Consider the following 21,910-nt stretch of genomic DNA (forward strand, 5'->3'; position numbering starts at 1 on the left):
AATGGTTTGCCTTAGATTATTATCGATCCTAAAAACACATTTATGTAAACTTGACTTTTAAAAAGTGGATTTTGTGCACTAAGTCGGATCATTATACTGTTACGGTAAGACACTTAGATCGTTTTATTACCAGGAAGACCCGTTGTAAAATGGAGAACTCACTGCAGGGTTAATGACTGAGTTTTATGAGGTTAGTGACATCCTGGCTTTTCCACTCTGTCTCTGACTCACACAGTCTGATGCGGTAAAAATAAGCAAAACCACATATTGCTACTTTATTAGGTAATTCCAAGATGAAGGAAAAACAGATATAGCTGTTAACAGTGAATATAAATGGAGTTTAATCTGCATAGAGATACACAGAAGTAAGGATGGGATTCTTTCTTAAATGTAAACAAAAACAGTATAAAGTTTGATAAAATACTGTAACTAAAAGCCCGTTATCAATTTTCTATTCTTTATTCAGTATTTGTAAGATTTTTAGCCACACAGTTTCAATAAACCCTCTGCTTACCTCAACCTGCTGTTTGCTTCATAGCAAGCAAATGGAAATAAACTGGAAGCTCTTACATTGCAAAGAGATTATACAATAGGTGCTTAAGTATTTCAGAATATAACATACTGGGCTTGTTGCATGGCGTAAAAGGACAACTGGCTCAAACTCCCTTCCTGTTAACACGTGCAATGAAAGTTCAGTCACTTTTTTGTTCTTTACTTTTCAAAGTTATTCTGCCCCCTAGTGGCCAAATTAAATTACTCAAAAATGGGACTTGAAGCAAAAATGGTCAAGATTTGTACTGACCGAAATATTAAGTTGTTGATCAATATTTATTATGCTACAGGTAAAAATCTGAGTTTTTTTAAGTCTGTTTTTTTCTGTAGTTTCATGCATCAGATTAGTATTTCAACATGCTCAAACTACCACCTCTATTGATATAGATGATAAAAGTTATTCTTATGGAAGTCTATACTTTAAGTACTTTACTGTGCAGAAGTCTTCAGACAACCCCTTCAGTCATGTTTTAACAGATTATAATCATGTAATTAAACCTTTTTTCAATAAACAATAAGCCAATTAATCGCACAATAAATGAAAAGAAACTCAATAATTTAGCTTGATTTATAATTTTTCTCTCTTTTTAACGAAAACCTGAATGATAAAAGTCTTCAGTCTGGTGCTTAGGTCTCAACTGTTCATTTAAAAAAAAAAAGATTATTTTGTTTAATTTTGACTTCATATTTTATTTTATTTGTTGTTTTCTTTTTTATTTATTTTTTGGATATTTCAAACTTCTTCCAGTTCCAGCGTTTAAATGTTCATTACAATTTAAAGTTTATTGATCTTTGAGGATATGCTCTCACGTTTTTATGTCATTATTATTATTATACTACTTGAAAATGTTCTTAAAACAGTAATGTTATCATTTATCACAATAAGTTCTAGGACAATTTATCGTCCAGCAAAATTTGTTATTGAAACATGTAATGATAATAAGCCCATACCAGTACTTCCCCATGGTTTCTGAAACTTTTTTTCAATTTCACCATTTTTAGCTAAGTCTAAAGAAATCGGGGTTGTTTTAAGGCTTGTGCACAGGGCTGGATGCTGCAGCTAGGTGTCGGTGAATCTTCTGTTTCCTCTTTAGGTTTCGACGGTGACGGATGCCTGGCCAGAGACCTGTCTGAGACCAGAACAGTCCAGAGTAGCCATCAGTCTGGTTTTGCCAGACCTCTGCGGAGTAAACATCTCGGTCCAGGTCAGAGAGGAGCCGCCGGGGAGCAGACTGTAAACAGCAGAGCCTGAGTTACAATCTGGACTGCTTTAAGAAGACTGAGACGCACTAATCATTAGCTTAACAATTTATCTCATATCAATTTAGTAGCCAGAATAAGTTATTTTTTTTTTTCCAACATTATCTTTATTGGTTTTACAACAATGCTTTTAATAATACACAAAACATAAGTGTGCTCTCATATCAAAGAAATAAAAGAGTAGCTAAATTTTTGTCCATCATTCAACTTGCCATTCTTTGCCAGTCAAGACATTGAGATTTCTTAGAGCAGCACCTATTACATACAGAGTTTATAAGAAAAGCAAACCAACTCCCTTAACCCCAAACCCCAAACCCCTGACAACCCTAAGAAAAACAAAAAACAATTATGGTAACAATGGTTTCCCTATTTTCAAGAGTTAGCCCAAATCATTTTAGTAATGTTTGTGGTTCAGAAAAACAAACTTTAATGTATATTTCAAAGAAATCAAGTATACAAATAAGACATTATCTTAGAACACTGCACTGCAGGGGACCAACTATCCTTCATCCGCCCCACCCCTCACATCCATGCTTAATATATATTGCATAAAAGGGCACCAAATATTTTGAAATAGTGAAAGTTTCCCTTTATAATGTAAGTAATCTTTTCCAATGGTAATGTTGTGGACATTTCTTTAATCCAGGTAATGAATTTCGGTTTTATGGTACTTTTCCATGAAAGTGCTATGACTCTCTTTGCAAGTAGCAAACATAAATCCATAGCAGTAATTATTTTTCTTGACATATGATGTCTATCAGGATACAAACCTAAATGAACACTTTGGGGTCCAAAGCTAGTTTTATATCTAGGATAGCCTCTAGAGCTTCTTTAATCTCCCTCCAAAATTGTTGAACTTTCTTACATTTCCAGACACAATGGAAGAATGTTCCCTTCTCTTCTCCACATCTAATACACAGGTCTGGGATGGCACCATTAAACCTGTTAAGCTTTTCTGGTGTCGTATATGTTCTCATTAGCCAGTTATATTGTAGTACTTTGAGGCGGGTGTTGGTAGTTTGTGTTTGTGCTTCAGCACACGCCTTCTCCCAGTCCTCTGAAGGCAAGTTCTCCTGTAAATCCTCCCTCCAGGCATTGAGCTTCCTTAAAGAAGACTCCGAGGATCCTTCCACTAACATGGAATATATTTTAGAGATGATTCCTTTTCCAAAGCAATCATTCTTCATTTCAATTTCTAAAGAGGACAGGGAGGGGATGGACTCACTCTGATTGGAGATGATCTAATAAAATTTCTCACCTGTAAATATTTAAAAAAATGTTTACTTGGAATATCATACCTATCCTTCAACTCTTCAAACGACATCATAAACCCATCCTCTGAATCCACCAGATCACCTATTGTCTTTAAACCTTTTTCAGCCCATTTCCTAAAACCAGGATCTGCCCTGCCTGGAGGGAAAAAATGGTTACCCCATATCGGACTGAAGCGTGATAGAGAAGAGAAGTCGCCTAAATACTTTTTAACCTGATACCAAACCAAGATCATATTTTTGACTATAGGGTTTTTTGTCCTTTTTTTAAGTACTCTGATTTTTTCCGAGTAAATGTACTGAGGAAGAGGGAGAGATACAGAACAATTTTCGATATTAACCCAAGGCAAGACCGGTTTCTCTGCAAAGTAATACATCATAGTCCTCAATTGAGCTGCCCAATAATACCAAAGTGGATTGGGGCATCTAAGGCCACCTCTGTCGTATGGAAGGTATAAAAGTGACAAACGTAACCTTGGTCTTCTATTATTCCACAAAAAGCGTATGAAAATCTTTTTTATTGTCGATACTAATTTGGTAGGAGGTGGCAGTGGGATGTTCTGAAATAAATACAAAAGTTTGGGCATTATGTTGGATTTAAGAACATTAATTCGTGCTATAAGTGACAAGGGCAGGTTGGTCCATCTGTCCACCGACGCAATAATTGAGTCCATCATGGGGTTATAGTTAACTGCAACAATGTCACTGATACATGGTACTATCCTAATCCCCAAGTATGTAAAACAGTTTACCATTTTGAATTGGAAGGGATTCCCAACACTGTTTCTTTCTTCTGAATTGAGTAACATTAACGAAGATTTGTCTTTATTTACTTTATATCCTGATATTCTTCCAAATGTGTTTATTAGATCTAACAAGGCTGGAATAGAATCTTTCAGCTTTTCCAAAAAAAGAATGACATCGTCAGCAAATAAAGCAATTCGATGTTCCTGTTGGCCTATTGTCAAACCTCTTATGTTTTATGAGACCGCACCGCAATGGCAAACGGTTCTATTGCTAAAATAAATAATAAAGGGGACAGGGGGCACCCCTGCCTACATCCTCGCTTAATTTTGAATGGTTTAGATATAACTCCATTTGTTACTATTTCAGCATAAGGCTCATTATATAAAAGTTTAACCCACCTACAGAAATTGTCCCCACAGCCAAATCTTCTCAATATCTCAAATAAATAGGGCCATTCAACTCTATCAAAAGCCTTTCGGCATCCAGTGATAACAAAGCTGTGTCTGTTTTTTCTTCCATATAATAAATAATATCCAACACTCGTCTCACATTATGAAATCCCTGTCTTCCTACAATAAACCCATTTTGGTCACAAGTAATTATTTCAGGTAGTATTCTCTCCAATCTTCGGGCCAAAATTTTACATAAGATCTTTAAATCGACATTAAGAAGACTTATTGGTCTTAGATTTTCACATTTATTACAAGACTTGCCAGGTTTGGGTAGCAAAGTAATCAGGGCTCCTCTTAAGGAGGTAGGAAGAATTTCCTTGTCAAATGAGTTCAGGTACATGTCAAAAAGGGGGTCTAGCAGTTTAGCTTTAAATTTCTTATAAAATTCTGACGGTAGCCCATCTGGACCTGGGGATTTACTTGCTTTCAAATTGTCTATTGCTATGGATATTTCTTCTTTAGTTATAGCTGCACTGAGATCTGTACTCATTAATTCTGAAATATTAGTAATTTGGAGGGTATCTAAGAAAACATTTTGCTCTTGTTCCTTATGCATTATGTCAGAGCTGTATAATTTTTCAAAAAAGACCTTAAAAATTTCATTGATCTCTAATGGGTCTGTAACAATCTGGCCTTCATTGTTTTCGACTGAGGTAATAGATTCCTCATTTTGTAATTGTCGTAGTCGCCAGGCTAATAATTTCCCTGACTTTCCCCTTGATCATAGAACGACTGCTTAAGGCGTAAAAGTTGCGAGGCGGCTTTAGAGGCAGAAAGTTCGTTATACTGTGTTCTTAGAATTAGAAGCTTTTTATGGATATTTGGGCATAGCGTTTGATAATAATCCCTCTCAAGCAGCTCAATCTCTGCTGCCAACTCTTTTGTTTTTTGATAGGTTTGTTTTGTCTTATAACTTGTAAAGCTAATTATCTGACCCCTTATATAGGCCTTAAAGGCTTCCCACCTTAAGGATGGTGATGTTTCATCTGTGTTGATTTCAAAATAGATGTTAATTTGATTATCTATGAAAGACATAAATTCTGGGTCTAGCAGCCATTTTTGTTTAAATTTCCATCTAGGGGGGTCTCTCCTTAGTCTTAAATCCTCATAAATTAGTGAATTTGGTGCATGGTCAGATATTAAAATGCTATCATATTGACAGTCTCTTATTTTATGTTTCAGGATGGATGAAATTAAAAAGTAATCGATACGCGAATATGACTTATGTGTATTTGAATAGCATGAATATTTTAAGCCCTTGGGATTCATATCCCTCCAAATATCCATCAAATTAAGTTCCTTCATAAAGTGTTGAATTGTTTGTCTGCTTTTAGAATGAGAATGTCGGTACCTGAACTTCTATCCATTTCTGGGTTCAGTGTGCAATTAAATCTCCTGCTATAATACAGCTGCCAGACAGTGAGGAAATTGTAAGAAAGAGATTTTGAAAAAACTTTGGGTCGTCAACATTTGGGGCGTAAATATTTATCAGGTTTATTTTTCTGTGACAAGTGTGCCTTGTAGAATAATGTACCTCCCAGCCTTGTCTTTAATAACCTTGTCACGTGAAATGGTATAGATTTATGAATCAAAATCATAACCCCTCTTGCCTGAGAAGTAAAGGGTGCTGAATATATACTGCCCTGCCACCTCCTGCCAATCCTCGCCTCCTGACCAGGCAACAAGTGAGTTTCCTGAAATAACACAATATCAGAGCACAAAGATTTCACCCTAGTCATTATCTGTTTGACTTTTTTTAGTTTTTGTAGTCCCCTGCAGTTCCAAGAAGACATTTTAATTCTTAACCCACAGGACATGCCGTGTAACACACAATGGGCTTCCTGGTATTTTAAAGTATTCAAAGACAAAGAAACCAAGAACACCTGGATGTTAAAACTACATCCGTAATAATGAACATTGAACAGCGTACCCCTTTAAACTTCAAACTCTGTTCCCCCCCTCCACCCCTTTAATACTCTGGTACTCATCTAACAGCTGGAGGCTGTTCCACACAAAAAGTGAGGACCAACCGACTATGACTGATTACCCCATCCTACCCCACCCCGCTACATAAGAAACTCGTTACTGAATATATCCAAAAATAATAAAAATAAGTAAATAAAAATAGGCTATTGGCTGTTAGCCTCTGAGATAGCATGCATAAAATATAATAGGCAGATTATTTATCCTTATTTATTTTTGCTTCTCTCTAGAAACCATAATTGTCCATCCCTGTTAATATGTTATGATGTAACGGTATCGTCATTGTCTCACCCAGGTCCGCCTTCTGCTTTCAGAGTCCTTACAAAGTTCTCTGCTTCTTCTGGTTGGTTAAAGATGCGAGACTGACCGTTGTGTGTCACCAGCAGTCGAGCAGGAGGAATCATGCCGTATCGTATCTCCATGGCCCGGAGTTGTTGTCTCACGCCATCAAATTCTTTCCGTTTTTTGTGCACACCGGCTGCGAGGTCCTCGTAAAATCTCACCGAGTGGTTCTTGAATAGGATCTGTCCTTCGTCCTGGCAGCTCTTATCACAGTTACTTTATCTTTATAATTTAAGAACTTCATAATAAGAGTCCGTGGTGCAACGGTGTTTGAAGTGCTTTTCTGGCCCAGCCGGTGCGCTCTCTCCACGGTCAAAGCGGTGCGTAGCGGTGCCAGATTCAGAACCTCTGGTAGCCATTTTTCCAGAAAGGCGCAGGCGTCCTCTCCTCTGCGCCTCGGGAAGGTTAACCAGTCTCAGGTTTGATCGTCGCGATCTGGCCTCCAAGTCCAACACTTTCCCTTCGAGGTCTTTATTTCTATTCCCAGAACCTGGACCCTAGCTTGAAGGTTGGTGATGTTATCCTCTGCTGCAGATATCCGCACCTCCGCTTCACCAACCCGCTCGACGCACTCGTTAACATCTTTTTCACATTCTCTATTGCTGACAAATACCATCCAGTCGGGAAGAGAAATCCGATTTCAAATTTGCAATTGCAGCCAGTATTGCCTCCGAACCAGCCTCAACCGTCCTGTGCTTCACATGTAGCTCGCAGTGTTCCTCCTCCATTGTCTCGCACGCGGTGGTGTTAGCCTCGCTGTTTTCACAGCTAGCTTCAGAGCTCACCTTAGAAGTGAAGTTGGATAACTTCGATTGAGTCGGCTTACTGGAGTTTTACTGGGCTTCTTTTGTGGGAGAGGCATCACAGCTGTTTTAAATATCGTTGAGTGTCACTTGTAACGAGTATTTTTCCAGGATTTCACAGAAAGGTAGCGGAGCCGAGGCGAGCACGTCCTCCTCAACAAGCCGCCATTACCGAGTCCCAGAATAAGTTATTTAACATATAACAGATAATTATAAGTGGAAAAACTATTCAACATCTATTCTGAGGTTCTGTTGTATGAATGTTGTGGCTCATTTATTTTGATAGGTGTTACTATGAAGCCCAGATTTTTGCTCTGTGAATTGTACAGTATGTACCGTATTTTTAGCCACAGAATCTAGTCTGTAATTGCACTGGATTTGTGATGGTCTTATGAATAAGAAATAGTTTATCATGCAGCAAAGACTGCTGAAGACCAATGATGATGCACTGCAAAAACATGAAATATTTTTAGTCTAGTTTCTAGTGCAAATATCTTTGTACACTTGAAGGACTAACTCACAAGTGACTTTTCAACTAGATACAGGAGCTTGTTTTAAGTCAATAGTTCCTTATTATGGATGAAAATGTACTCCTTCCTTTAACAGATTATTTCACTTATAACAAGACATTTTGCCCATGTTGTAAGTGAAATAATCTGCCAATGGAACCAGTACTTTCAGTCAATATTAAGGAATTACTAACTTAAAACAAGCTCCTATATCTTGCTGAAAAGTTACTTGTCAGTTAGTTTTGTCTTATTTTAAGTCTAGTAAGATATTTGCACTAGAAACTAAACTAAAATGATGTGTTTTTACAGTGTCCATCAGTGAGGGTAAGGATTTGTGAGGGCTAGGGTTACAGACCCAAATTCAAACGCAATGCCTGCAGTTAATAAAGTGAGAAGCTGTTTTAGCAAGAAGAAGAACAAGATGGATGGAGTTTATTTCTAGGAGAACTCGTCTGTTTCCTCTCCGTCTCACCTGTAGTATCTAGACTTGAGCCCCATGACTCCGGGTCCTTCCATTCGGAGGTAAACGTTCTCAAGGTTGAAGGAGAAGGGGTTGGTAAACTGCACAGTGGCCATCATCTCTTCATTCACTCTGCCGCCACCAGACACCTGAAGCGCAAAAAGAAAACGTACAGAAGCCTCAGAAGGTAAACATGAAGGAGGTTTTCTTTGTAAGAAAGAAACTGCTCAGGGCCAATGGTAGTCCAACCCTGGAACCAGTGGATGGCTGCTCCATTTGTCTCCGTCATTGTATGCTTGAGCCAAACATTTTACTTGCCTTGCACCCTGCTGAGGGTGCTGCTACTCACTTCTGTCAGACTGCCAGGGCAGCTTACCACCATCAGATTGTGAATGTAGCTTAAAGTGCTTTTGTGTCCTCTAGACTTGATAAAGTGCTATGCAAGTACAGGCCATTATGAAGGACTCACGGTGATTCAGCCAACGGAAAGGTTCGTACCTCAACAGTGAGTTTGGGAGTGTGCAGGGTGACCACTTTCATGGCGGTCACGATACGGCCGGTCTCTTTGATCTTCCCAGTGACTATGAAGTTAAGGTTGGCCTGTTCCACCAGGTGACTAAGATAGTCCCTCGACTCAATCGTCATCAACTCCTTCACACCTGCAACAGTCACAGAAGTTTCTGTCATGATTACCATTTAGGTATTGGCTTGTACTTCAAGAGTTCTTTACCCAGAATGAAAAAAAGACATGAATGCAAATTTCAGACAGCAGATTTCAGAAAACTGAATGCTTCTGAGGTAATTTTGGCTTGATATTTAACCACTCTTCTTCTTGGCAGAATTAGTAATTCTGCCAAGATTTAAATCCACTGGCTTTCTACCATGGACCTGAGTTTAAGGGTTATTTTCAAGAGAGTTGGGGTCAAAGCCATTCCAAAAGCTTAACTTTATCCATTTCAGTGCCAGTTTAAATGTCTATTTAAGATTTCTGCCATTTTAGAACAAGGTGTCCACGTTTCCACTGATGAGATGGTGATTTGAGGAGAAGCTGAATAAATTGGAGGTGATCCTCCCTTTTTATTCCACTCATGTTGGGCAATACACCAATATGTGCCACTATTCTTATTATTATGTCCTAAATAGTGGCGAGCCAGCCAGGAGGTTACGTTGTGTTTTAGGTCTCTTTTTTATAGGACTTTATTACGTTCTACTTTGCTACATTTGGGATCCCATTATTCCATCTTACTATTTTGCTGTAAACATTTGCTGCTATTTATAAATGCTAATAATTTATCTTATGAATTTCATCTAATACATGTAGGCAAAATGACTCTTGTGTTGTTACTTCACCCATTGTAATTTAACCTTTGGGGTTCAGTGAGCAAAAACTAACTCGATGAACACAGATCCCATTATGCGCTAATTGTCCAATTAACACAACTAAATATATGCATAACAGAAAATCATGCCCTGTTCTCTCCTTTTTTTGACATGCCAACCTGCATGCGCCTTGTTCTTGTTTTTTTGTTTTGTTTTTTTGTGCTGTATTGCATCATCAGTACAAAGAAAAATACGTATTTTTGCCTTCTTTGTTGCTCTTGAGTCTCCTCTCCTCTACTCACTCTTTTGGGCCGGAACGGTCACAGTGGGGGTCTTGAACAGGAACTCATTGCTGGAGACCCCGGTGTAATACACCACACTGCCGCTGACGTAGGCCTCCACTGTGCGCTTCTGCAAGCTCCGGTTTATGAACTCCACATTGAACTCAAAGTCGTCGCCGACACTGATCTCCAGGGTGGGCAGGACCACGTCCACATCCGCCTCGGGGGGGCTGGACTTCTCCTGCTTGCAGCCGAACTCCTCTGCCTTTTCCAGGACCGTCCGCTCCTCTGGGCTTCCTGCGTTCATATTAGAGCGTTTGATTTTATGATTAAAGGGGAAAGCCAAAAAAACAAAAGCCAAAGCTGATCCTTTTCATGGATTTCATTTAGGACCTCACATCTGACAAACAAATCTGACTTAGATATGAACCAAAAAAAGCGATCCATCAACAAAGCTTTTACCGTCGTTGCTTTACTTTTCCTGTTTATTTTGAGTCATTATGCGTCAAGGTAAATTTATTCGTTCGTGCACTCTTGCGTTTCAGCTGTGACGGCTGGTTAATTTAAAACTATCCTCACATTTGCCAGGAGTGAGGTCTGTGTGTTAAATCAGAAGCAGCAGCAGGGAAAAGCGGGTTCTGCTGCTTCGTTTAGCAGGAGCGCTTGTGTTCGATGTGGTCACTGACCTTCAGGAAACTTGTATTGATCGATGATGTCTCGACGACCGTCGCTTCCCGCAGCCTTGGTCAAAACCATGCGACCCACGTGACTTTTGTTCACTTTGACCGGCTCCAGGGTCCCGTCTTTCTTCCGTGAGTAAAACACGACGTCGCTGTTGACCTGCGAGGAGGAAAGGACAGGAAAGCAAATAACAACTGAACCGGGTCTGACCTCTGCTGATCCGGCTGCTGGTCACAGAGTATGACAGGAGACAGACGATGGAAATACTTCCCTTTTGGTTGTAATTTCACAGAAAGTAGTAGTGCTGAACCAACTAACCTCGGCAAACACAAAGGGCGCATCGAATGGGAAGCAAATCTGTCCGTGTTTTATGGCCAGGACGGATGCAGGTCCACATCTGTACATCCCTTCAAGCAGCAGGAAAGACAACAATCGATGCATTCACTTCACTTTCATATGAGGACAAAACATGCTTTTGTTGTATCACAAAGTGCTGCACCTTCCACGCTTAACGTCTCTGGAGTTTAAGGAGTTTCCTAAACTCAACTTATCTTCAAAGATTTGGTCAGATGAGATTAGGCCTCGTTCCAGTCAGCTTTTCATTCTGTAATCCAAATGTCTTCATTATGTCTTATGATTAATTAAAAGGAATTGGGGTTGACCTATTATTACACCCATAAGGCCGTTGATTAGACAGAGTCACAAACCCATATCGCCCATTATGAACTATTAAGGCCTTGAAAATGCAATTCAAGTCAACAAGAAAGTTGGTTTGGTACATTTCCCCATTATTTTTACTCAAAATATAAAGTATGACTGCTTATTTTACGTTGGAATAATTTAAATTCGTGTTTCAAATTACATCGACAAAATTTCTGATCTTTATTAAACGTCACAATGAATTCTGCTCAAAAACATTCAGTGTGAACAGAGTATTGTCCTCAAGCTTTACAAACTGTCAGCTGCATTAAAATGAACATTTGCCTCAATAAGACACAAGAATCAGATCCATATAATTCATTTCCACCTCACTCACATGCAACACAGGATACAAAAATAGCCGCTAAGCAATCTGGGAAATAGCTCCTCCTCCTGTCTTTTTCTTTCAGTTTTTTAAGTGCTAACCTAAAACCACTAGTTTGTTCAACTTTTGGAGGTTTGACCAAATTAACACAAAGTTAACACAACTTACTACTGAAAGTTTATCTTTCACAAACTCACACATGTAGGTTCAAAATCTAAAACTCAGACATGTTTTTGACTTAAAGAAGACAGTTGACACAACTAAATGTGGCTCACATGTTTCACAGTGCTCAAAAACTCGGCATTCTCGACTGAATCAATTAAGACCAGTGAAATGTTCATTCTAAGAAGCAGCTACTCTGACATCCGGTTGATCCAAAGTTATATTTTCAAGGCCAATAAACGTGGAAGGGGCCGCACGTCCGCTTCATATGGGGGTCGTTTACCGTCGCTGGTTTCCTGTGGCGTCGCGTCCACAACCTGCCAGCCTCCAAAACCTGTAGGCAGGTCCGGTCTGGTCATGTAGCACTCGTTCCAGCAGTGATAGTTCCTGAGAAACACCAAAATGTTCAGAGTTACAGAAAGTGTGAAAAGGTCTCACAGTCTAACTTTTTGGAGCTTTCTTCCTCGGTCGCGTCTGTCATCACTGGTTTTCTCTACATGAGTAACCACAGAGTGAAAAGTTCAGCTCAAATATGTCCCATCTTCAAGAACGGCACTCTGGAGACCAAACCATTTGAGATGAATACGAAGGCCTAATTATTATTACATTAAAAAAAGACAATAAAACAATGCGGGCTTGAATTTCTAATGAAAGTGATTTGCCATTCTCAATCTTTGGCAGCAATATTAGTTGATAACTCAAGTGACTTTAGTAGCTCTTTGGTATCAATTATTGACAATAAATTAACTTTGACATGTTGTTCCAGCCCAAGGTTCCTCTCTTCCAACAGAAGAAAGGAAAGCAGAGGAGAATAATTCATAAGTTAAACACGGAGAACGGAGGCATGAAATACAATATAATGGATTACAAATTTCTTCTCTTTTTGATTTCTTTTCATATTTAAGTGTCTAAAATCACTAAACATGTTTTAATATAAAACATGTTTGTGAGTAAATACAAAGGGCAGTTTTGAAATTATTTGTATTACTTAGAAAAAAACAAAACATAGTTACACACAGACCAGACCTGCCAGACCTGCGTGTGACTCAATAAATGACATAAACAAGAGCTGAATATGACACAAAGTGGGTTAGCAGATCCTTAACAGCAACACATCATGCTTCAATGAAAGGGAGTGTTTGGTACCAGACAGAGTCCTTGGTGCGGCTTCGATCGATTCTGCCGTTGTCGTCCAGAATTATGTCCAACTTCAGGTTTCCATCGTTGTCGTGAGCAGAGTAGTAGTTGGTGACCACCCTGGACGGGATGCCCAGACAGCGCAGGACTGAAACACAGGAACATGGCCGGATCTTAACAAGTATCAACGTCCTCCGTCGCTTTTCTTAACTTCTGATTTTAGTTCAGAAGGTGCCAACATTTAGTGTAAAATGCACGTGAATTTCTAAAATGTATTTTGTTTGAGATGAGTTCTACATTTGTTGGAAAAATATTTTGTTTACCAGCTTGTTGCTGTTGCTTAAGTAGTTCTTGTTTGAAAATGAGTTCGTAATTTTGACTCCTATGAAATCACAATTATTTTTTTAAAATGTCGAAGCAAAATTATATTTTATGTTCATATATATATATATACATATATATATATATGATCAATACAAACTGCTATTCTCTCAGTGTTCAGCTGCAGTTTCTGACATTTTCCTATACGACTTTGGTACTAATACTATGGTATTCATTCTTGTGGAGATCTAATGAATAAAAAAAAAACTTTGGGCTGGCCAAAGGTTAATTCTTGACCACTTTAAATCAAGATCTCACAGGAATTGAAGACAGCGGCGTAGACCCAGCACTGAGCGTAGCACACGGGCATCTTGCTGCCGGAGTAGCTGAGCAGGATGTCGGTGCTGCCAGTCCAGGAAGTGGGCGCCACTCCGTAGGTGTAGTCACCGCTCCAGTTCCCCACCAGCACGCCGTCATCATCACGTGAGTTCAACTAGGAGAGAAAATTGCCTGATTTTTTTTAACGTTTCAACAACATATTTGGGCTTACGTCACTTTTGAATTACTGCAACTGGAGACGTTTTTTTTCTTAAAAGAGCTCCTCACCATGGCAGAGGCCTTTCTGGTCACCTTTATGGGGTCTCCTCTGTTGGTGATTGGCATCTCAGACCGATCCATGATGTACAGACAGGCATCTAGAACTCCAAAGTTGAACTATGAGGTGAAAAAAGAAAAATTAAACCACTAAAACAATCAGAAAGTAGCTGAATATATTCTCTCTTACCTGTCCGTAGTTCCAGTTTCTCTCGGACACGTCATCATAAGCGCCGTGATAGATGATCCCCAACTCATTCATCACACACTCCTGCCTCTCTGCCTCATCGTCCAGAAACACAGCATCGTCTACGAGAGGAAAATAAAAAGTCTCAGGAGAACACAAAATCACACCTCCAACGTTTCGATCCAAACAAACCTGCTGCCCAAGGATTGAAGAGGATGTACAAATCTCTGCTGTTGTCCCGCTTCGTCCTACGAATGCCAAACGGAGTCTGCACTGCAACATACATGTGGTATTTTCCCACGATGCAGTTGGCTGCTGGTGTGACGCCCATGATGACCACGTTGTCGTTGGTCTGGATGACGCGGCCCTCCCAGGAGCTCTGACGGGTCTTGGTGGGGAACACAGGAATGTAGGTCCCCTTGCTGTACTGAGGGTTGGTGCCTGAGATAAAGCAAGAAGCATCAGCAGGTTCCTGTTGCATGGGTAAAATACGCAGCTGCTGGTATGATTACTAAACCAATTTAAAAGGTATTCAGAGGAATTTGTCTTCCATTGTTCAAGCAAAACCTCAAACTAAGAATCGCTTAGTCAGTGGGGAAGATAAGGTTGAAATACATGGAGAGAGCGATTGTTGAACAAGCTTGTCTTCCAGATCTACCAGAACTTTTCTGCTCTTTTCCCTTTAGCTTACCCAAACGGTTTTCAATTACATTTCAATACATTTCTTAAGGCTTGCTACATTTAGTCTTGAGGGAACTGTATTCCATCTCACTGAATTAGAAGTTTTGTGGGGGGTTTTGCCATAAATTTTTGAACCACTTTTACTCAGTCTCTGAAAAGTCCGTACAGCAACGAGACGTCTAGTTGGAAATGTCTCACCAATGACAAACTCCACGGCAAACTTGTCCTCGTTAGGTTTGTAAGCGCGACTGAAAGTGATCTTGATCTGGAACTCTTGACCCCGGCGGACGATGAGATTGTCGCAGTGGTACAGGCTGGTGCGGTGGTCGGTCTTGTTGGTTTCGTCTCGCCTCCTCATCATGTCCACATCCCAGATGTCCAGGAATTCTGGATGGACAGAAACATGCAGAGCAGAAAGCAAGCAGCCTTAAAACTTGGATTGAAGATACTGAGGAGCAACTAGAAAGAAAAGAAAATTATGTAGCAAGGCCGTTTTTTGCTGTACAATAGACTTTTGTTGGTGCAGTCTTAAAAGTTTTTTTTTTCATGCTTCAAGGGAGCAAAAAAGTTTAGGGGAAGTTAAATATTGATTCAGAAAATGAATCAGGTTAAATCTGCTTTAAAAATTCCAATGTTACTCTTCTACAAACGTTTCTCGAAAGTGCTTTTAGCACATTCTCCAGTAAACATGCATTTAGGACCAATCAGCCCTTCAAACCCACAAATATTCAAGTGGCTCAGCAGTTTTTCTAGTAAATGTTCTCTCATCACTGCTGTGAGGTTTCGTCCAAATGTTCAAATGTGGTTGTCTGCAGGCGGTCAGATAAAACTCCAGTAAGTGTTTCAAAAACGTCTGTCACATCTGGGCCCCACAGCAGGAAGTCTGCTCATTTTATCCAGTTTGAACGTCCTTCACCTGTCAATCATGTCCAAAAACGAAGAAATAATCTGCCACTTCCAGAACAAAGAGACACACATTGTCCTCTAAAGCAAATGACTTTCATCAGTAAAATGTCTTGAGAAGGCAATCTTCTCAATCAAACCTTCCTCTCTCACATTTTAAGCCAAGCATGTTTATGTATGTTCCTGACATCTGTTGCCAATGGTTACGGCCCCTCACCTGTCAGAGGAGGGTATCCTCTCGGACCCGGTGCTACAAAGAACTCTAATTCTGGGATGTCGGCTGCCTCAAAGTTGTCGCTGTCCGTGGGGCCTGACGCTCGGCCCCGGTTGCCCACCTTGGGAGGACGTCCGGCGGGAGGAGCGGGGGCAGCGGAAGGGGTCGGGGTCGTAGCGCCCTGGTCAGACATTTTGACGATTTCTTGAAGCGCTGTATTCCTGAGAGAGAAGAGGAGTGGATAAAGACCAGAATTAGCCACACTGAGTCCGCTCTGCTGATGACAGCATGTTATATGACTTATAACTGGCCGCTGCAATTAAATTTTAAAGCCCAGAGCTGGATTTATTGTGAAAGAGAGTAGGAGGGAGAGCAGGGCTTAGCTGTAGTGTTGAAGCAAGCAGCGTAATAATTGCTCTTTCCAGTGGTTTTGAATTACATGTGGTCACCGTGTGTGCTTGCGGTTTTGCTGGAGTGGGGTATACAGTCACTGCTCTTCCTGTGAGCTGCAGGAAAACACTGCTAGCGTTTAGCAACAAGTATTCAGTGTTTTTATGTGTGTGGAGTATGCTCACACTGCTGCTGAGCGTTCATTCAAGATTAAACGAATCAGAAAGAATTGAATTCAAGAAACAACTTACAGAATATCTCTTTCATTTTAATTTCATTTGAATTGATAGGAGATTATATTTGGGGTATTTCAGGAATGTGTGTACTTTTCATTTCTTCCCATAAAAGCTGCCATTGCGCATCAGTATTGGAGGCATATTTAGCAAAGTCCTATGCAACATCCTGTCGTTATTATCTACATAAATGTGTACAAGACCAGGATCAGAACTTATTCAACTGAACTCAAAGGGATTTTGAAATGCTACTTTTCTAACTTCCTGCAGCAGCTTGTTGCACCGTAGTGGAAGTACATATAGTTTTGTCCATGAGTTTTGTTTTTGATTGAGCAGCACAAATTGTGAAATAAAAGAGCAGACCGTTTTCAAAATGTTCGATAAATAAAAACGTTTCAGCTGTGTATCATTGCATCATCTTGACAGCAGACGAGTCTCTTTGGAAGCCAGAAGTCTCTACATGGAGCAATCTGTTGCCCTGTGTGGCAACCCCAGTCAAGCCCACAATATTTGGTTCTGCTAATTACAATTAGGCTTTTATTCATAATGATTCATGAAGGTTTAACAAACTCAAAGCGTTTGGCTGTTATCCTCTCTGCCAAAACGTCCCACAGAGCCCATATCTGTGGTTCTGCTGTGTTTTTTTCTATTTTTTATTTTTTTTAAATAAAACAGAGCTCTCGCTGTGTTAAATGGTGACTAATGCAGCCGGACGTCGTACCAAACCTCTCTCCGTGTCACACCCACATTATGCAACAGCTGCTCCAGCTCTCGGCCAGGTGTTTTGGCCCTGCGGCTGGAAGCTGAGAGCGCTGCCCCTGCGTGAGATGAAAACAGCTTTTATGCATTTGATGGTTTTCTCCAAACTTGGAACACACTCCTGTCATCATCAGAGCTGCAGCTCCATGCGCTGCCAGCCTCCTCTGCCAGCTGGAGGCATGTGAAGCCCAGGTGGGCGGAGGTCATTTTAGCCGCGTTTCATATCGCACTTGTTGAATAACACTAAGTACTCAGTTGCTCTTTGTTTACTCGGTTTCAGTGTGTAAACAGAACGGGTTACGGTTGAGTATGTCAGTATTTTCAGTCTCCATAATGGTCATTTTTGGGGGTTATTCGTTTAACCTGAAATCATGAAACTTTGTTTCTAGTAACTGAAATGGCCACTTAGTGAAAATACTGCATAGGAGTACAAATTTATAGGCAATTTTATCAAACCATTTAAACACAGTAGATTAGTGCAAATCAGAGTTTGCATGTCGGTTCAATTAAACTGTTCAAAAGAGAAAATCTGCTTTGGAAGCCATGAAGATCCTGGGATCATCCTGAGCACGACTAAAGCTGTGCTTGGCTAAAGGTTCTTCCCGAGCTCGGGTTTTTGTTTGACGCCGTTTTACCGTTTCCTCACAGTCGTTTACCTTCAGGTTACGGTGGAAGTTCAGTAGAAGAAAGTCAGGACAAAGCAGGAGAGACGTGGGAAGAAAGCATAAAAATAATGAGTTCACTGTTGTGGCTTTCAGCAGAGAAAGCAAGAGAAGAGTGGGCGTGTGGAAAGTCCGCAACTCTTCAGGTCTGCATGTGTTTTTGTTTTATCTGTGACTCTGAAAATCATTTAAAATACCCAGAAGGCGGGTAAAGACAACCCCCAAGTCACTGTTGTACTTTGAGGGTTTGATTTTGCTTTCCTGGGTTTTTTTTTCTTTCTGATCCCTGTGTGTCTTTTATTCTGTCATTAAGCCTCGTTTGTCTCCTCAGCTGCTGCCTCGTTCTACTTTTGTCAGATCTCCTTGTTAAATTATGTAATTTCTCCTTGATGTCTTTTATATCGTCTCCCACTTTTTCTTCCAAATTAATCTCATATATTTCCATTTTGGTTTTTCAGCTGTTCCTCGGTGTTGCCTCTAGTTTTCTTTAGTATTGCAACAAACAAGACACATGTGTGTGTGTGTGTGTGTGTGTGTGTGTGTGTGTGTGTGTGTGTGTGTGTGTGTGTGTGTGTGTGTGTGTGTGTGTGTGTGTGTGTGTGTGTGTGTGGGGTGTGCGTGCGTGTGTGTGTGTGTGTTTATCTGCATGTAAATGGTCGTTCATAAAATGCAGAGGTAAAGGAAATAGCAAACACAAAATATGTGAAAAAGGTTGACCAAATAGCAACTTTGTGAATCGATCCCTCAGATTTTTGCACATTTTCCTCTCAAAAAATGTAACCTTTAAGTTTGCTTCTGTTGTTACTGTGATAAATTAATCTGGTGCTTATGAGTATATTTGCTAAGCTGCCTATTTCTTCTGAAAATACAGATATTTTCAGAAGTGCCACCTAAATATAACATAAGTAAGGTTTCGTATCCATCTGATATGATTGAGAGATTTCAGCCAGATTTAATTTTCCATCTTTGGCAGCTTTCTAGAATCTCAGATGATTTTATTTAGAGTTTACTATAAAAAAATAAAAAAAAAACTTTATAGCATAATTTTATTTTTCAGTTGCTTTCATAAAGTTGAGATGTTTAGAAAAAAACAGTGAAAGCTTGTTATTTCCAACCCAAACCAAAATCTACCTCAACCATGATCCTGATCTGAAGTATCTAGGATTGTCGCAAAATAGTTTTCATTTTGACATTTAATGGATTACATCAAATTATACGAACAGATTCCCTTTTTTCTTGAATAAATTCCACAGTTACTAATGCGAAACAAGGACAGCATAGTGTTAGACAGGACAGAAATATTTCAGACTGTTTTACCATCAGCTACTACAAAAGTGTCAGTACACTCTTTTGAAAAATCCTTCCATACAAATTCATTTTTAAGCTTCAATTTTGGCGGAACGAAAACACACATTCCTACAAGAAATATTTCTGTTTGACTTTTGTCTCTTAAAAAAAATAAATAAATAAAAGTCAGACTTTTATCCATTGATTGTCGCTAAAACTGTTCATAAAACAATTTTGATGGAAAAGAGTTATTTGTGCCAACTTGAAAAGATTTATTAGGTGAAGTTTTTCATCATAAAACTCATCCATCCACGCCCGCCTCCGTCTCTCGCAGAGAAGAGGGAAAAAACAACAAAAAGAAAAAAAAACGCAGTTCCTTCACAGTGGAGCATCTGCCCTGAATTAAACATTAAACTCACACTGAGTTTCATAATTTCAAGATGAGGAATGTCTGCTTTTATTGCTGTAATAAGATGCCATTCTTTGGATATTACTGCCGTCTCCTGAAATTCATTTTGTAATTCATTTTCAGAGGCAGAATTTCCTGAAAAAGTTGCTGTTTGGCGTTAATATGACTCACACGGAAACACTAAAAATCTCATCCTGCTCCTGTAGAGTTGTTTACGCCATGCTAAGTGTGAACAATTTAAGTCACATCCTCTCGTGAGGCAGCAGTGAAACATGAAATGACCGAACTTGCAGCAAAGTAAAGTATTTACTCACCGGTCGGTCAGGCTTTAAGGAGTCTGATGCTCGTCGTCGGCTGGAGTTGTAGAAGCTGCTGGAGGGTGGAGCTGATCTGCTGCTGCTCCATCCAGGACTCTAATTCCTCTGCTTATAAACCCAACAAGAGCCAAGGAAGAGGTCCAAGTGTGTGTTTGTGTGTGAAGTTGTCCAGTGTTTGCGGCAGGATGTGGGTGGTAACCGCCTCTGGATAAACCCCCCACCGCCTGCCTCAGACCGAGAAACTCACTCAGATAAAGTTTGTTACTTTAACTTATTTTGGGACTCTGTCGTCTTCCCTTAATGGGGTTTTTTGTACCAGCACTGGCTTGTTTCTGTAATAAAACTACTAAATAACTGGGACAAAACGATAAGCAGAAGCTGAAAACCGTCCTGATATTTGCTCAATCCAGTTGAACATGATTGAAATGGTTTCCCACTTCTGAGTCACATTAAGGCAGGTGAATAAAAAATATATCCGAAACTCTTGATTTACAAGTCGATATACATTCCTACCCTCATCTACGGTCAAAGGATTTGGGTAGTGACCGAAAGAATGAGATTGTGGATACGGGTGTGATAAACAGCGTCAGAGCTGTACGAGAATGGTTTATAGGTCAAGCTGAGGATCTGGGGACTTGAAAAGTGACCTTCTCAATTCAATCTGACTGACCAACATATTTTGCAAACTAGAGCTGTAATTGCATCGAAATGTTGGTTCTGGACTGTAAATACATAATATGACAAAGTTTTCTCCTTCCATTTCACAGTTCTGAGCTGCTTTGTGTTGGTCGTTCACAAAAACATAAAAGTTTCTGATTATGACATGAACATAAAAACAAAAAAAAAGTCCAAGTAGTACAAATACTTCCTGAGTGATTGCACAAACTGTTCTCCTCTTGACTTCCTGAATGTGCTGGTTGATACTTCAGTATAACTCAAGTGTTTGTATGAATAAATGAGCCCGACTGCATCTCGACATGAATGCCCACAGTGTTCAGGTAACCCGAAGACCCCAGTCTCAGAGTTCACATAAACATTGTTTTGTCGTGTCCTTCATCGTTTTCAGCTCGGGGATTTTTTGAAAGGTTTTAAATTTGGACGTCTCTGCGAGGATGCAGGTGGTTTGAGGCTGCAGACCTTGACGCTTAGCATCTAATTTTGGGCTAAGAGGTTAAAAAGGATGTTGTGTCACGTATTTGTTCAGTACCTCTGAGTGAGGACACTGAAGTCTTGCTTAATTAGGGGGTCACGATTCCCAGTCACAGGTGCTCTTCGTGTTTGATGGTGGTGTTGGTTTATGGCGGCATGCTCACGGTGTTCGTGTTTACTTTATGCTTATGCTTTTCCACCTTTGCAGATTTCCACAGAAACCTCTCTGTTGCCCCTTTGAGGCTTGTGCTTTCCCGTTTTCTGTGGCATTCCTCACTTTAGCGTCTTGAGGGTTTTTGTGGTCTCAGTAAAGATAAAGTTGTGCAACAGACTTGCATTATTTGTTTGCAAATGGCGAGAAAACAATTTTTTCACCAAACTGGATTACCGTCCAAAAGCCGAACAATAAGATCAGTCCTGCTGGTCTGTGAAGGCAACACAGTCGAAAACCTAAAGTTAAAATGTACTTTTCTTCTTTAAAAACTTCAGATTTTTCAAGAAAACACACAAATGATGTGGTTTTGAAAAAATCTATACAGAAGCAAAACCACTGCACTTCTCATTCTCTCTGCTAAGTTGGATTTTATCAGATACGCAAAACCAAACAGAACCCCAACGATGCCTTCACTGTCCAAAATTTTCAAAGTATTTCAAAAAGTTTTATGTTAGAGATAAGCTTCAATATTAATAATACGTCTCAAGTTTTAAAATGAAACATGTAGGTGTAATGATGAGTTTATTTGAAAAGAACAGCAGGAAGTAAACAAGCAAGGCTAAACCAGTTTGTGCAAAAACGTTTCAAATGAAAAAGTCTGGCTGC

General features: G+C 39.8%; 1 protein-coding gene across 3 annotated transcripts; it reads right to left on the reverse strand.

Annotated features, from left to right (window-relative positions):
• Window positions 1-261: 261 nt before the first annotated feature.
• f13a1b (coagulation factor XIII, A1 polypeptide b) lies at window positions 262-20,095 on the reverse strand. Of its 3 annotated transcripts, none has more exons than XM_008427945.3 (16): window positions 19,939-20,085; window positions 17,255-17,325; window positions 15,888-16,105; window positions 14,966-15,154; window positions 14,279-14,527; window positions 14,090-14,208; window positions 13,912-14,019; window positions 13,624-13,798; window positions 12,994-13,132; window positions 12,131-12,234; window positions 10,980-11,068; window positions 10,667-10,820; window positions 10,002-10,277; window positions 8,878-9,038; window positions 8,392-8,528; window positions 262-1,784 (listed from the first exon to the last, which is right to left on the reverse strand). In XM_008427945.3, coding segments are annotated over exons 2-16 (2,262 nt in total). In that variant the 5' UTR covers window positions 17,257-17,325; window positions 19,939-20,085; the 3' UTR covers window positions 262-1,642. The 3 variants fall into 3 exon arrangements, with proteins under 3 accessions (XP_008426167.2, XP_008426169.2, XP_008426168.2); XM_008427947.3 differs by having other exon boundaries at window positions 17,229-17,325; XM_008427946.2 differs by lacking the exon at window positions 17,255-17,325 and having other exon boundaries at window positions 19,939-20,095.
• Window positions 20,096-21,910: the final 1,815 nt, after the last annotated feature.

The sequence above is a fragment of the Poecilia reticulata genome, chromosome 18, assembly GCF_904066995.2.
Source record: "Poecilia reticulata chromosome 18, P_reticulata-male-v2, whole genome shotgun sequence".
Lineage (NCBI taxonomy): Eukaryota > Metazoa > Chordata > Actinopteri > Cyprinodontiformes > Poeciliidae > Poecilia > Poecilia reticulata.